Genomic DNA, 15,429 nt, shown 5'->3' on the forward strand with positions numbered 1-15,429 from the left:
GTTCATCAAGTGATTTCCCAAGGCTGCCCGGAATTTCCCTGTAGTCTTTCCCAAGCAGAGAGGCCTTGGGGTATGAAGAACAGAACATCAAAACGTCAACGAGGTACTGGGCATGATGGTGCACACCTTTAATTCCAGCACTGAGGAAGCAGAGACAGGTGGATCTCTGTGAGTTTGAGGCCAGCCTGGTCTATATCATGAGTTCCAGGCCAGCCTGGTCTACATCATGAGTTTCAGGACAGTCAGGGCTGCAAAGTGGCAAAAAAACAAAAACCCACCATGGGGGGAGGGGGAGGTACCACTCCTCTTTTCTAATGCTAGTGACAATCAGAGGCCCGCAGAATGCTGGGGCCATAAGGCACGAAAGCCACATCATGTACACCTGTGCCCCAGAGTGGACAGACCTGGTGCACACATTGAGTCCGCAGCCAAGTCTGAGCCAGACCCTAGGTCTTCAGACAGGCTTAAGGAGTATCTTACAAGTTTGGAGAATACATCTCTTAGTTTTGATTTGAACCTGCTCACTGGATTCTCTGTAGCTTATGATTCATAAGCTAGGCAATCTACTGTAACAAGTTAGTGTCTAACACAGAAGTACTAGGATTGTAAAGTCCTGCCATGCGAGTTCACATTTTGGCTCCAGCGCAGCAGGAAGAGCTGGGAGGGCTGAGAGTGGCTGCCATAGCCAGGCCTGTGGGGGCTGGGTCCCAACATTCCAGGCTTCAGAAGTAAAAGAGAACCTGGTGTTCTGCCATCCTCTCTGGCAGCAGCTGCCAGAAGGGGTCAGTAGGGAGGGGTGGGGCCAGGCCTTGGGGACAAGGCACTCACAGCCCACCAGTCTGTATGGCCTCAGCCATCTGGGGGCAGCAGAGACCCCTACCAGGGGCTCAGCTGGCGTCATTGATAGGAGTCCGGTTGTCACCCAGCAGTCTCTCTTGTTCACCCTCTTGGGAGGGGCGATGCCAGCCCCTGGACAGGCAGGCTAGCAGTGGACGGTGCAGCCCATTGTAGAGGGCAGTGCCCATGAGGAGGATGAGGAAACCAAGGATCTGCAGTGGGTGGAAGACCTCCCAGCCCAGTGCCAGACTCAAGGCCCAGATGACCACGGTGCGCAGGCTGTCTAGCACCATGCGGGTGGTGGCACTCAGTTCCTTGGTGACACTGATACCCGCGAAGTTGAAGAAGGCGATGCTGCTGATGTTGCCCAGCAGGGCCAGGGCAATCAGGGGCTGTCGGCCCACCTGGCAGAAGGCATCCAGCGCGTCCTCCAGCATCCCGCGAGGGTTTCCGCTAAAGGAGCCAGCTGGGATGTAGTACATGGGCACGAGGAGCAGTGAGAGGATCACAAAGCCAAAGAAACCTGGGGAAGCAAGGAAGGGTCTCACATTCTCCACCCTGCCTGGGGCTTCCCAGCACGGCCCACAGGTAGGCAGTCTCTCATCTCAGAACCACTGTGTTTGTTCCGTTCCTGTGATCCACTCCTGGAATCTGTCCCTCCGCCCTGACGTCAGACCTACATTGACAACTCACTGGTTTCCAAACTCAAAAGTAGCAACTCAAGCCATTGCCCCGTCAGGAATCCTCTTCCCTCCTCTTGCTGTGGCTCCAAGGTCATCATTCCTACCTCAAGAGACTCAGAATTGCTCAGCAAATGAGGTACCTGAGTATAACTTGTTTGAGTTCAAATGCACTGTCTGGCTCCTTCCTTGCCGTCACCGCCTCTAGAGAGGGCCATGTATCTTGCTCATTTCCTTCTCCGTCTCCTCTCACCTTGCCCATGGCCTTCTGGGGATGGAGACTCACCCTATCAAGTGGTTACTAGCCCCTGCCCCAAGCTCCATTTTCATGCATGTCAGAGCACATGCTGCCCCAGCATTCCCTCCCACCAGCTATTGCTCCCCGGCCTGTGCCCCCACGCACCCTCAATGCCCACTGCCCTGAGTGGGTGGACGTTGTGTTTGTAGACAAACTTCTCCTCCAGCACCATCTGGATGGCAACGATGATCTGGGCCATGATGATCAACAAGTCACCTGAGAAAAAGAGGATCGAGTGAAGCGGGGCACCATGGATCTAGAGATGGGGGTGGTGACAGGACGATCTAGGGACAGAACAGCAGGTCAGCTTCTGAATTTTCAGGGTTGAATATGGGTCCTGACTTCCTGGCCCAAGGGCAGGACAGCAGGCAGGCCTGGGCTTCCAGGAGGCCCAGAGACACAGAGACATGCCTTGGCCTAAGAATTGGACAAGCAACAGGCTTGAGACAAGATACGTCAGGTTTAATTGTGAAACTGAGTGCTCAGGGGTGTACTGCAGTGGTTCCTGCTGGGGTCCTGGGTACTGTGATGACAAACACACGGGCATCTGTCAGTAACTGGTCCTTCTGTCCCTCTCCAAACCAGCAGTTTGCCTATGGATATGAGCCACAGGAGCAGACAGCTCCGTCATGCTGCCTGTCTGTCTCTTCCTTGGAATGGTCACAGTCTTCTGGTCTCCCCCATACTCTACCCACCATGTACCCATCAGTTACATGACCCAACCCCAGGACATACAGACGGCAGAGCCTGGATGAGTCTGTGGGATGACTTTAGGCTTCCAGAGAGGAGGGGCCAGGGGAAGCAGCCTCAGGTCCCCAGCTGGCCTCACCTGTGATGACGTCGCTGAGCTTGTGTTGACTGTCATGCTTGCTCAGGAGGTCAGCGAGGCCAACCACCACCAGTCCTGCAATGGTGGCCAGGATGCCCACCCACTGGCTTGGTGCCAGCCTCCGGCCTAGGAAGGCCACTGAGAAGAGGCCTGTGAAGATGATCACTGCACCCCGCAGCATCTGGAAACTCGAGGCACTGGTCATGTTCAGGGCTAGCAAAGGAAAGGCATGATTAATGGCTGTTAAGGGCAAAGGCTGGCTGCTACCAAGGTGTCTTCAGGGAGTAGGGACAAGATGAGCTTGCTCACTAAGCCTTGAATGTGCAGATGTGAAGACTGTGGGGGAGTGGTAGGGTGGGGTGGGGTGCTGATTCACTGGTGGCCAGGTGACTTACCCACATACATGAGGCTGGTTCCAGTCATGTCACACAGGGCTGGGGGCAGGAAAAGTAGGGCGCTGAAGGACTGCTGGGGCTCTACGCTGGAGTCAGACTGTCTTGTGGCTCTGCACTGGAGCAGGTAGAAGGCAGCAAGGCACGAAAACTCTCCCAGGAACATGCCCACTGCCTGTAGAAACAAGACTTGAGGACTCAGTACAGAAGGGGCTTTGGGGTCACCCTTATCAGTACTGTTAGTTTTAATATAACCACATTTCAGGCAAGAGCTTACCTAGAATCCCCAAATGTCAAACAGACAAAATCAGAGTAGCTGTGGGTAGCCAGCCAGGCCCCTAGGCCTGTCACAGGGATCCCAGAATATCTCAGTGGATACCCTATGGGGTGTGGCATGGTATAAACTCAACCCTTCAGGTCAGCCTTTACAACTAGACTTAGACAGGTTCCAAGACTTATGGAAGGCATGATAGCCAGCTGCTAACACATTGAGGATAAATCTGAGCCTTCTAACTCTCGGTACAGAAGTGGGGTATCTTCCATGTCCCCACCCCAGTGGCATTCTGGGATCAAAAGAGATGTACCAAACACTTCTGTCACTGGATCTAGTGCTTTCCATGTGTCCAGATGGGATGTGGTGAGAACACGACCACTCATCAGGACCATGCGGACCTCCCACAGAGAACTATGCCCGTTCCTGGGGTGCTCTTGGACTCTGGCCCTATTCTAGGAGAAGAGGGAGCTAGATGGCTTTTGGGGAACCAGGGAGCTTCATCCCTAGACCAGGAAAGAAACCAGCCCCAGGGGTGTCTGGATGAAGCCTGGAAGATGGGCAGGAGGTTATGCTGGTACCTGGAGGAAGGGATGCTGGAAGCTGTGCTCCTTGCTTCCTCCACAGCCTTCAGCTTTGAAGTTGTCAGCCCACCTGCAGCAGAGAGACAGGAGGTCAGAATGGTGGCATGGCGGATTCTCCACCTGGCCGGACTCACACTCAGTCCCAACTGACGCTCCTTTTCAAAGGAGCCCGTTGCTATGGTGAGGGGTTTTAAGACAGCATTTCATCATCTTACAAGCATAGAACCACAGTACTTGTGTTTCTGCAACTTGTAGAAATCAGATATTAAAATTATATTAGTGTTGTTTATATGAAGTACATTACACCCATTACTCCTCAAAATAAAATTAAAGCCATTGCTTAAATTTAGTGTATTAAACATACACATTGTAAAAAAAAAAAAAAAAAAAAAAAAAAAAGAAGTGTTTTCTTTTCTTTTTCCTGAGACAAGGTCTCACTATACAATCCAGGCTTGAATTCAAAATCCTTCTGCCCCAGGTTCCTGAATGCTAAGATTATAGACATGTACCAACCCTGGCAGCAAATTTGCTCTCTAATATTTGATGACTTTATTTCAACTTGTTTGGCTTCTTTTGAAATCTTTGATCTCTACCAATCAATCAAAGTAATCAGTACATGAACAGTATCAAGAGTCTCTGGTCATCTGGACATGGGACCACACATCTGTAAGCACAGCACTAAAGTGGCTAAGCCAAGTGAACTGATGTGAGTTCAAGGCCAGCCTGAGATACACAGTGAGTTTGAAGCTAACTTGGGCTATGTATAGAGGCCTGCCATCAACCAACTCACCAACCAACAAACCAACCAACCAACCTACCTACCAACCAACCTACCAATCAACCAACCTACCTACCTACCAACCAACCTACTACCAACCAACCAACACCTAACCAACCAATCAACCAAGCCTTTATCTCGAGGGGTATTCAGGCCCAGGAGATGATCACTTGATCCTTCACAGCCCAGAAGGCACTTTTAATGCTTACCTAAAACATGTGGCACCTGCCATGGAGTACGAATGCCAGTGAGTACCACCACAGATAGAGATCACCAGGGGAAATGGTCCCCATCCAGCCTAGAACCCTTCCCAGCATACTCTAGGCAGCTACACCCATCATTCTGAATTGTTGCTACCTAAGCCCAAAAGAGCTCCTTTTGACTCTCCTTCCTGCTGGGCTGCTACATCTCCAGACATCCATTTTCTAACTGGAGATCTCTTGGCCACCTGGAGCTACTCTGACCTTGTGAATCTTCTTTTCCGGAGAACCATCTCAGCCCTTCCTAGTCTTCCACCCTCCTGGCTGCTGACTTCTGCAAGCGTTCCTGTGGACCTGGCTACAGGGGAGAAGTCTGGAGTTCTGTGCAGGCTAGGGCATGGGACATAGCTAGTTTCAGCCTCAGCTCCTCAGAAGCTAAAAAGCCCTCACTACATAGCAGAGCTTCTCTCATTTCTGGGGCCTGATTGGGGTCTCAGACCAGCTGCACCCCTCATCCAGGAAGGCCCGTTTGGAATTCATGCTTGCTCTGGCTGAAAGAGCCTCTATGAAGGCCTAAGGGAGGTAACGGAGCAAGAGGAAAAGCTGAGGCTGAGTGAAGGGCTCAGGCTTTACTGAGGGCACAAAGCCACTGACCCAGTAGGGGAGCAAGTCAGGGCTCCTCTCAGAGGTGGAAGAGAAGTGACGTCAAGCCTATGACAGCCAACTACAGCTGAGCCCAGTGATTCCTTTGGTGAGGGGGTAAGTGGTTGTTACAGAAGTCATTTACTCCTGCTGCTATTCCTTTAGATCACAGACTGACACCTAAGACCCTCAGGGTCTGGACACAGCAGTGTGGCCATTACCCAGCAGCACCCTGGGCGACTGCTCGTACTCAATCTTCACATCTAATGCTCATCCTGATCCCACACTCACTGAGGTCTGTGAGTTTAGCCCACCCGTGGCTCCCTGCACATCACTGCACAGCCTATGAGGTTTGGTTGGGTGACGGAGCCTTCCAGACTCTAGCTTGGGAATGTATAGGTGCTCTGGACCCTGGCCCAGTGTCCATGAGATTTGACTTCTCGTGGGTCTGAGGTGGACCCTGCTGGTGCGACAGGCACAGTATGGGTCTGTCTTCTGGGAAGTTAGCTGGCTTGCTGCCCAATTGAGCCTTTCTCCTTAAGACTTGTCTAGGCTTTCTCTACAAGGTAGGGCCTGGTTTGTCTGGACAGGCATTGCTGGCTAGCTTCCCACTGGAGAAATGGAATCTCTTTGTATCTAAGAACATATCCAACCCAAGGACCAGGTATCTGCTACAGTCCACTGTGTCTCCTCAGGTCTTGGCTCACCGTGCACGCTTCATAGACAAGATCCAAAATCCAGCCGCAAAGTGTCTGAGGATGACAGCTACAAGCCCTAGAGTCAGATGGCATTGCGTTGACTGGCAGTGCTTCACTGACATCTCTCCAGCCTCACAAACATTTTTTTTTCCTCCAGGGTCTCACTATGCAGCCCTTGCTGGCAGAAAACTCACTATGTAGACGAGGCTGGTCTTGAACTCACACAGATCCACCTGCCTCTTCCGGGATGCATCACCACAAACATGTTTTTTTAACAGGTGATTCATGGAGCACTGCCTGTGCCAGGCCTGTGTAGAGCACGCTGCATGGGCAGTCTGGGTAAGCCTCACAAGGACCGTCATTTTCAGAGAGCGACATGCACTCAGGGTGCAGAGTTCGGGCTTTTCTAGCTGACAACATGCATCTCTGTGGTCAAGGCCTGCTGCAGTTTACCATCAAAGACAGAGAACACCCAGAAGGCTCGGCTTTGGGTCACACAAGCTGGATGCGTTCCAGATGTTCCCAGTCCAAGGTTGACAAGCGTCAAAAGGAATAGGTAATCCAGGCCCTGTAAGAACAGGGCCTTTCATGTGCCTTTCCTCTCTGATTCCATGTGCAGCCAGAGCCACTTTCCCTTGGGTAGGGGCAGTGTGGTTTCATTGGTCTTTCCTACGAGTTCCCAGGAGAACATCCCGTCTCTGGATACCCTCTGCTGCCAGAGACATAGGAGGCAAGAAAGGGTCTAGGTGGTGTCTCCAAAGTTTCATAGCCAGGACATGTGGAAGTAAAAGAAACTTGGTCATCATCCAGCAAAACCCCTTACGGATGGACAGATGACAGATGGACAAACCCTGGTTTCAAGATGGGCCAAACGATTCAGTGTACAACGGGGCTGGTAGCCAGGACTGGTCCTGGGAATGCTAGCATCCAGTTCTGTGCCTTCATCCTCTCAACTTCTCCCAACCTTCTTACTCTAGCCTGTTCCTGCTGAGGGGAGGGGAGGGCCAGCCCTCCGCATTCTCTGAACACCTTATTCTGAAGCCGTAGGAGGGTGTACCCTTTGCCAGCGGAGGCCAGCTCCTGCCAGGATTCCCTGAGTGTCAGCAGGCAGGCTGCAGGGTGGGTAACTCTGGGGGTGGTGAGTCACTGGCAGCAGGCCTTCCTTGTCCACACTCAAAGCTCAGCATCCTGGGAGTTGTGCACGCAGGGGTGACACACAGAGCCAGGAGAAGTGTCTGTTATGTCCGATCACTGCTGATTCCTGCAGAATTGCGGTCATTTCCTCTTGAACCACACCACACAGGCTGTTAAAGCTAGTGAGACAGCTTGTCTCATCCCGGGGTCTTCAGAAGGGCTGCAGCTTCCCCATGAGTAGGTGGTCCTATATTATAAGAGGATGCCTGGTGGCAAGACCTCCCATTGCTCTTGGTGAGGAGACCGTCTTACAGTTTTAGGGGGCACAGGACAGAGTATCATATCCATTTCACAGCTGAGGAGACTCAGGCTCAGAGAGGCCCAGTGCAGCTTCTCATCACACAGCTTCTAAACCTCGGGTTCTCTCCCTTCCACTGCTCTGCCCTCTGGACAGGCTCTCTCAAGCTGGTCCTGTAGCCACACAGAAGCAACAATGCCAAGCCATTCATAGAACCCAAAGGGCAGGAGCAAAGTGCCAAGGACAAAAGTTGAGGGGATGGTGGGAGCTTCTTCTCTTATAAAGGCCTGGTGATGCCAAGCAGGGTCTCCTGTCCACAGGTAGAGACAGGAGTTGAAGTCAGGCTCATATGCTCTCCCTAACGAGGTGGGCTCTTCAACCCCCAGAAGTGTGGGACGGGGATGCCTTGGGAGCTTAGGAGGGATCAGCAAAGGTCTGTTTGACCTTGGTTCTTCTGGTGGAGAACCCCAGCTGGATCTGGCCAACGAGGCTCTGAAATGGGTACTTGCCACAGGCACTGAATCTGGCAGACATAAATAGCTTGGACTCAAAGATCTGGTCGATAGCAGTAGCTGGTGGGGGGGCGGGGGACGAGGAAACGGCCACTGAAAGGAGAAGCACCACTTCCCAGGGAGGGGACCTTAGCCGACACCCAGAGAGAGGAGTAAGGGTTAGTCATGGCTGCAGTTAGGGCCTTTCTCTCTATTGGCACGTGACAGCTCTGTGGTCTCCTAAAACCTACTGAGTGGGCAGAAAACCTACAGAGCTGACCTGAGAGCCCTGCAGAGCAGACAGCACATGCTCTCAGACGCTTCCTCATCTGAGGCTACTCTGGGAAGGGTAGCAGTGAGCTCCTCCCACAGGTCTGCCAGAGGCTCGAGTTGAGCAAGTGGGATGATTGACAGGATTTCCTGACCTGGGTAGAGGCTAGCTGTCTAGTCCCACAAGGAGAGTACCCTGAGGGTGGGGGCGGGAGAAGGAGGTGCCATTTATAGGATTACACCTTCTAGAAAAAGTGGGGAGATAAGAAAGCCCACTTTGGGGCAGTACAATCCCGAAGGCTCGGATGGGGGTGGGACTAAAGTCCCCAGGCCTGAGTGCCAACCCATTCTTGATATCAGTAAGTCAAGTCACAAAAGGCAACTTCTTTGGGGGCTTCCTTTGTAAATTGTAGGGGTCAGATTGGGTGATTTCAGTTCATAACAACAACAAAATGTCCATGGTCATGATGGTGGATGTCTATAAACCCAGTACTTGGGAGGTGAAGGCAGGAGGGCCCTGTGTTCAAGGCTAGCTAGGGCTACATAGTGAGACCCAGCTACAAAAGATAAATAAATACATAACCAACTAGTCTCCCAAATGAATGGTGAGGTCTCCAGCCTCGTGCCTAACTGGTGGCTAAGCGCATGGATTCTAGAGTTGGGCCACTTGGACTCAGATTGAAGGTATCATCTGGGAGGTGAGTTGAAGCTGCATGTAACTGAATCTTTTTGTGCTTCAGTTTCCCATCTGGGGATGATGAACCCTTCCACTTCCCTCGCTGAGACCATGTCAAAGGATGCCAGGGTAGTTGCCCTGTAACTTGGTAGGCCTGGGTGCTGTGTATTGGCTGCCCCCATGCTGCTGTGGCTGGCTGTACCTAGTGGAACCTGCTGGCAACCACACCATTTTCAAAGCTCACATTATGGCATGCTTGTTGCTCCCCCCCACCTTCTTTCTCACACGTATCTTCAGTATCTTCACACTGTTCGCTTCAGAATAGTTTACAGTTTAGCTCTGGGTCCTATCTCGGGATGAGGGTGGGGGTGGGGGGCTCCTGAGAGGCCCCACACAAGGAGACAGGGCAAAGGACAGGATCAAAGGTTAAGCCTCTCACCTGGGAGCCTTCTTCTTGACTCAGAAGCATCAAAGGGTGGGGCTTCCTGGGACTGAGGATCCCCTGGCTTCCTACCTGACCGGTTTGGAGCTTTTTAAAGGAATGACTGAGTCAGCTTGGTTTATCTAAGCAGCAAATGACCGTTTGGTTTCTCCCTGGGGGCAGCAGCCCTGGCAGTAAAAGCCACTCTGAGCATTAGAAGCTGTCCTAGGCTGAGGCGAGCATCTCATCACAAGATGATAAGCCCAAGAAACGCACAAGCCCGCTCTAGGTTCCATAAATTGTGCCCTCCTTTAGGGGAAGGGAGGCGGCCCACTGTGACTGGCATGTGTGTACACACCTGTCGCTTCCACCTCAGATACAAACATCTCAAAGCCAGGGACCTTCTCTAGGTTACGTCTGCCTTCTCCCTGACACTAGAGGTACCACAGTCTCCTCAGATGAAGTGACCACTTCTCTCCTAAGCATTCACAGCTTTCATAGAGTCTGTGAGACAAAAGAAACCTCAGAAGTAAATCAGAAACGGTTACATGAGGCTCACAGCCAGCTCCTCAACTTGCAGAGGCCAACAGAAAGTTCAGAAAACAGTGCACAGCCCTGGAAGTTAGAAAAACCTTGTACTGGGAGTCGCCACACCAACTCCTCTTGCCTAGCGGGACCCAGTAGGAACCAAGGCTCTGAAGGGAACACTGCCCGCCCCTGTCCATGTGCACACTGGACAAAGGACAGGTGCTGCTCACTCACTGAGGAGCTGAGATGGTGAACAGATGAAGAGGGTCTTTCTGCCATGATAGAGGAGGTCATGTCGGGCTCCTCCATTTTGTGATGCACGGACCTTAGTCCCCCAACCTACTGAAGACTGTTACTCCCACACACAAGAGCTGAAGTACCCAACTACCTTCCTGGGTTGGGCTAAGGACACTTCTCCCAGACAGACACCCTTGACCCTGTGGGTCAGCCTTGTGGTTCACTCTGGACCTGGGTTCCACCACTTGTCTGTGTTTCCCGCCTCACTGACGCTCCGCAAGCAGAGCCACAGAGTGGGTCCCAGCTTCACACAGCTCTTCCTGTTGCCACACTACTGCTTTCTTTTTTTTCAATTCTGTCATTTTCAACAAGCTGGTGTGCCTTCTGATGATGGACAGGAGAAGTCCAACCGGGCATTTGACGCTGTGAACAAGTCACGTAGTACTGGCCTTTCTCTTTCCTGCCTCCAAGCCTCTGCCACATAAGAGTCTCAACTAAGCATCAAGATGTAGTCTAACCCTAAGAACTCTAAGAACGATCTCTGGTCCCTTTCCTCCGGATTCCCCACTCCTTCAGCTCGGCTACTGCAGGAGCTCTGGCTCCTCCTCTGCTGTCCCCCCAGCCCCGCAGGGAGGCGCCCAGTCTCTGCCCTCGGCACGGCGCCGAGAGCCGCTGGGAGGAACTGATCCAGCCCTTGGCTCAAAGATGAGGGAACTGAGGCTCGGAGACGGAAGTGACCGCGAATCAAAGCGGGCTTCAGATGCCCGCATCCTCCCGGCGTCTCACCCCTTGGTCCACACCAGTGCGACTGAGCTCTCGGTAATGTGGAGGGCTGGCGGGGCTGGAGAGTAGCCGACTAGAGGATGACAGGGCAGGGCACAAGGTGCCTCGCACCCATGGGCCCAGCAGGCCCCTCCCGGCCCGACCCAGACTCACTTTGCTGAAAGCGTGTTGATGGAGCCGGTGACCAGCATGAGCCCGGCCAGGAACAGCTGGTACTTGGTCCAGGCCATAGTGGTGGACAGGGGAGACCACTTGAACCAGCAGCTACGGTCATCCGGGAGGTGGTGTCTTCAACTCAAGAGCTTCCGGGCCGAGAGTCACGTGACCTTGCTGGCCCCCGCCCCGTGCCCGCTAGCCCCGCCCTAGAGCTGCTGCGGATCTGCTGGCTGGCTAGCTGGAGAAGCACAGGGTTTTTTGGGGGGGGGTCACAGGCCAGGCTCACCGTATGTTCCTCTCTCTGTCTCTCTGTCTGTCTGTCTCTGTCTCTGTCTTTCTCTTTCTTCCCTCCTCCCCTTTTTGCCTCATGCAAAGCCTGCTACTTCTGAGTGTACACTCTTGGCCTTCCGGTATGGAAAATGGGTGCTTGGAATCATGCAGAGATGATTAGGCGATCTTAGACCACTTTGTTCCTTAGAGCATTTTGTAAGCAGTTTTGAAAGGTTGAGCCTGGCGATTTGGTAATAGGCACAGCGTGGGAATCTCTTTTCTCCAGGATCTCCAGAGAACTCGAGGCCTGGGAGATGTCCCTAGGGATCCCCAGCCTGTGAATTGCTCACTTCTTTCAGTCAAGTGGCGTAAGAGTCGAGTTCCAGCTTCCAGCAGGGTGTTTTACAGCTAAAACTAAAAAGAACAAGCTGGACGTGCAATCCCAGCACTTGGAAGGCGAAGGCAGGATGAAGCTCAAGGCCAGCTTCCACCATACAATGAGTTTGAGACTAGCCTGAGTTACTAAGTAAATAAATAATTAAAATAACACGGGAATTTAAACCCAGAGAAGCCCAAGGGTTTAAGGTCATGCTTATGAGTGGCCGAGGTGGTGATGGAGGTAGTGTGTGTGTGTGTGTGTGTGTTGGGGTCATGGTTGACGCAGGTTTTTCGAGACAGGGTTTCTCTGTAGCTTTGGAGCCTGTCCTGGAACTAGCTCTTGTAGACCAGTCTGGCCTCGAACTCATGAAGATCCGCCTGCCTTTGCCTCCCGAGTGCTAGGATTAAAGACGTTTGCCACCACCGCTTGGCAGACTCAGTTTCTTTCAGCTCCTAAATACTATGGCTTGGGTAAAGTTTTTTCCACCAAGCTTCCCCACTTATCCTTTAGGATCCTCTAATGCTGCCCAGAGGCATCCAAACAGAGACCAGCCCTAGGTTTGTTTGTAGGGGATTTCTAGCATTTAGTCAGTTTTTGAGACAGAATCTTGTTATTTGATCCAGACCGGTCTCTTGCTCACTATGCACTCCAAGGTGGATTCAGTTCATGACTGGCTTTCAGTTTTTTTCTTTTTGGTTTATCAAGAAGGTTTCACTGTGAAACAGTCCAGCCCTGTTCTGGAACTCACTCTGTACACCAGGCTGGCCTGAACTCACAGAGATCCACCTGCCTCTGCCTCCTGGGTGCTGGGATTAAAGGCGTGTGCCACCACCTCCCTTCTCAAAAATTTTTTTTAAATTACATTTATTTATTGTGTGTATATCAGAGGGCACATATTGCATGTGGGGCTTAGAGGAGAATTTAGGGGAGTGGGTTCTCAGCTCCTGTTTCTTGGGATCTAATCTGCAGTCTATGCCCTACTGTAAGTTAAAAGCAAAAAACCCCAACAGAGAAAACCCAAAATACCCTGATGGCCGCTTTGACCTGGTATACATAGTCTCCATTTCTGGAGGCACAGACATAAGGTCTCTTGACCTCTTTTTTGAACTTGTGAACATGGATAGTATAGACTCGGAAAAATCCTCAAGGGACTGTAGCAATTTTTTGATAAGATCAGATGGAGAATGTATTATAAATAGGGTCTTGAACAAAACAGAGGAAGGTTACCAGAGTGAGGGCAAGAAGATGCGTGGGTCTGACGGCCCAGAGGCAGGAGAGATTGTAGGACACGTCTGGGACCTCCAGAGCATTCTCCAGAACTTCCCTTCACTAGAGCTTGCTTTTTTTTAGTTAAGTGGGGGATAAGAGGTCCAAGAGGGGACTTCTGAGTTTTGTGTCCACCACAGCATCTTTAGTCTTGTGTGATTTCAAAGGAAGTCATAATTTATCCAAAGCTGCTTACTGAGACATTGGTGACATCAAGGAGACACAACTGTGTCCTAAGGGGACACCATCTGCCAGCCTCTTCCCAATGGGAGGCCATTTTTATAGGTCACAGTCAGTGGGATTCTAGACTATTTTCCCATAAGTTCAAGCCAAGGATACTGTCCTGAAAGTAAACTTACTAATGACATTGGTGTCACTAGCCCGACATGATGTCACTTGCAGTGCAGTCTCTGTCTCTAGAGCCGCATTATAAAATGAATTTTAATTTATTATATCATGTTGCAAGCATTCATCAAACAGCAGTCTCTGGAGTCTGGTGCATACGAGGATTTATGGGCAAAGGCAGTAGAGCCCACCAAGTGTGAAGCCCAGAGTCAAGTACGGGCTCCCAGAGCAGCCAGATGAGGTCACTGCCTTCAAGGGGTTCAGAATACAGCGGAGGAAAGGCAGGAGCATTGACCATACTCCCTGTGAAAACCTGTAAAAGGCAAAGGATTCCTCAAGGTGACAGGAGCCCAGGGGTGACAGTGACAGTCGGAACTATGTGAGATCTAGTGTTCCATCTGCCTCAGGCCTGTGTTCGGAGGTTGACTGTAACACCCGATTCTGTGTTACCCCCTCAGTACAGTTCGCGCGCCACTGTACCTTACGCGAGTCGGACAAGGGCCTGGAGATTGAAAGAACACACAAGAGACCTGGGTCATTCGAAAGGAGATCAGCCGAATGCCGTTTATTTAGCCTTGGGGAAAATCTTATATACCCCACTCCTGCCCAAGGAATTCCACCCAGGCAAGTGGGAAATTACCATATCTAACTGCTGCACAAGGACTCCCACCTAGGCAGGTGGGAAATTACCATACCAACAATAGAGTCAACAATGCCCTACAACAAATCACCAGGCGGGGCAGAGGGAGCACAGGAACAAACAGGATGCTTAGTCATCTGACCAGAAACTGTCCTCAAGGTGAGCCCCAGGAACAAGGGCAGACCCGGGCCCTACAGTTGACCCCTCTCTTTTCACAGCAGTCCGTAACTGAACTAGCTCATTTCACCTGAAATACTGAACACGATGAGTTCTGTAGTAGAGAACGCTTATTGGCAGAGAAGCCGAATGTGAATGTGAGAAATGACTTCCTCCTCTTCCTCCTTTTCCTTAAGACAGGTTCTCACGTAACCCAGGCTGGCCTTGAATTTGCTACAGAGCTGACAATGACCTTATACCCCTGACCTGGACTTAGCATGCAGGGTCCCCTGGGTTCTGTTCCTAGTACCAGAAAAGAAAGAAAAAGAAAGAAGAAAAGTAAAGCGGAAAATGAATCTTGGTGTCGTCATGCATGTTTTAATCCCAGTAGTCAGAGGCAGAGGCAGTGGATCTCCGGGAGTTCAAGGCCAACCTGGTCTGTAGAGAGAGCTCCAGGCCAGACTCAGTCAAAAGAAAGAGAGAGAGAAAAGGAAAGCAAAGGAGAAAATGACAAGAAAAGGCAAGAAGAGCCTGAGGAATACTCAAAGCTGTCCTTCGGTCTCCATGTGGACACACACAAGCACAGACACAAAATGAACAGTTATAATTCACCGTGTATAGTTTATGTATGTCCCGGGTAATACTAGAGACACACTTAGTGCAGTTAGTTGCCAACAGTAACTTGGTCATCGATGAACCCCAGATCCTATTGCCTGGTGACACTGTGGCCATGTTAGTATTTGATAGCAGTCTGTGACGTTCACTCTTTTACACTTAATGACAAGTATCTCAGAACGTGCGACACGCATCTCAGAGTGTGTACCTGTCTGTTAGTGACAAAGACTGCAATAGAAAATGAGTCACCCCTCCTCTGAAATCAAATTTAACGAAGACTGCATTTTAGCAGAATCGGCCTCAGTTCTGCTCCAAGAAAAGAGTCAAACATCAAACTTCTAGAATCCAATGATTTACCCCCAAATGAGTGATCAGCTCTGCCTAAAAAGAGAGGGGGGTGATAGAGGAATAAAGATAAGAATGAGAAAGAGAATAGCTGTATGTGAGCCTGAAGCTGGAAGGAGCAGTGACTTGTTTTGAATCATCTTTGGTCACCATAGAAACCAGTTGTAAAGTCAGCTGAGAGGAGCTAGTGAACCGACGGCCACACGTCTC

At 51.2% G+C, this 15,429-nt stretch overlaps 1 protein-coding gene across 1 annotated transcript; it reads right to left on the reverse strand.

Moving 5' to 3' along the window:
• Positions 1-792: 792 nt before the first annotated feature.
• Positions 793-11,354, reverse strand: Slc35f6 (solute carrier family 35 member F6). Its single transcript, XM_038319009.1, has 6 exons — positions 11,201-11,354; positions 3,889-3,961; positions 3,040-3,211; positions 2,645-2,857; positions 1,921-2,031; positions 793-1,360 (listed from the first exon to the last, which is right to left on the reverse strand). Exons 1-6 carry the CDS (start codon positions 11,275-11,277, stop codon positions 888-890), a joined length of 1,119 nt encoding a protein of 372 aa, XP_038174937.1. The 5' UTR covers positions 11,278-11,354; the 3' UTR covers positions 793-887.
• Positions 11,355-15,429: the final 4,075 nt, after the last annotated feature.

This window comes from Arvicola amphibius, chromosome 2, assembly GCF_903992535.2.
Source record: "Arvicola amphibius chromosome 2, mArvAmp1.2, whole genome shotgun sequence".
Taxonomy (NCBI): Eukaryota; Metazoa; Chordata; class Mammalia; order Rodentia; family Cricetidae; genus Arvicola; species Arvicola amphibius.

Excerpts from the sequence above, each read along its gene's own strand:
- Slc35f6 (XM_038319009.1), bottom strand. The coding sequence starts at position 11,277 with ATGGCCTGGACCAAGTACCAGCTGTTCCTGGCCGGGCTCATGCTGGTC. Across the intron at positions 3,212-3,888 it reads TCCAGCATCCCTTCCTCCAG|GCAGTGGGCATGTTCCTGGG; the intron begins GTACCAGCATAA and ends TTGTTTCTACAG. Across the intron at positions 2,032-2,644 it reads GCTCAGCGACGTCATCACAG|GTGACTTGTTGATCATCATG; the intron begins GTGAGGCCAGCT and ends TCTTTTTCTCAG.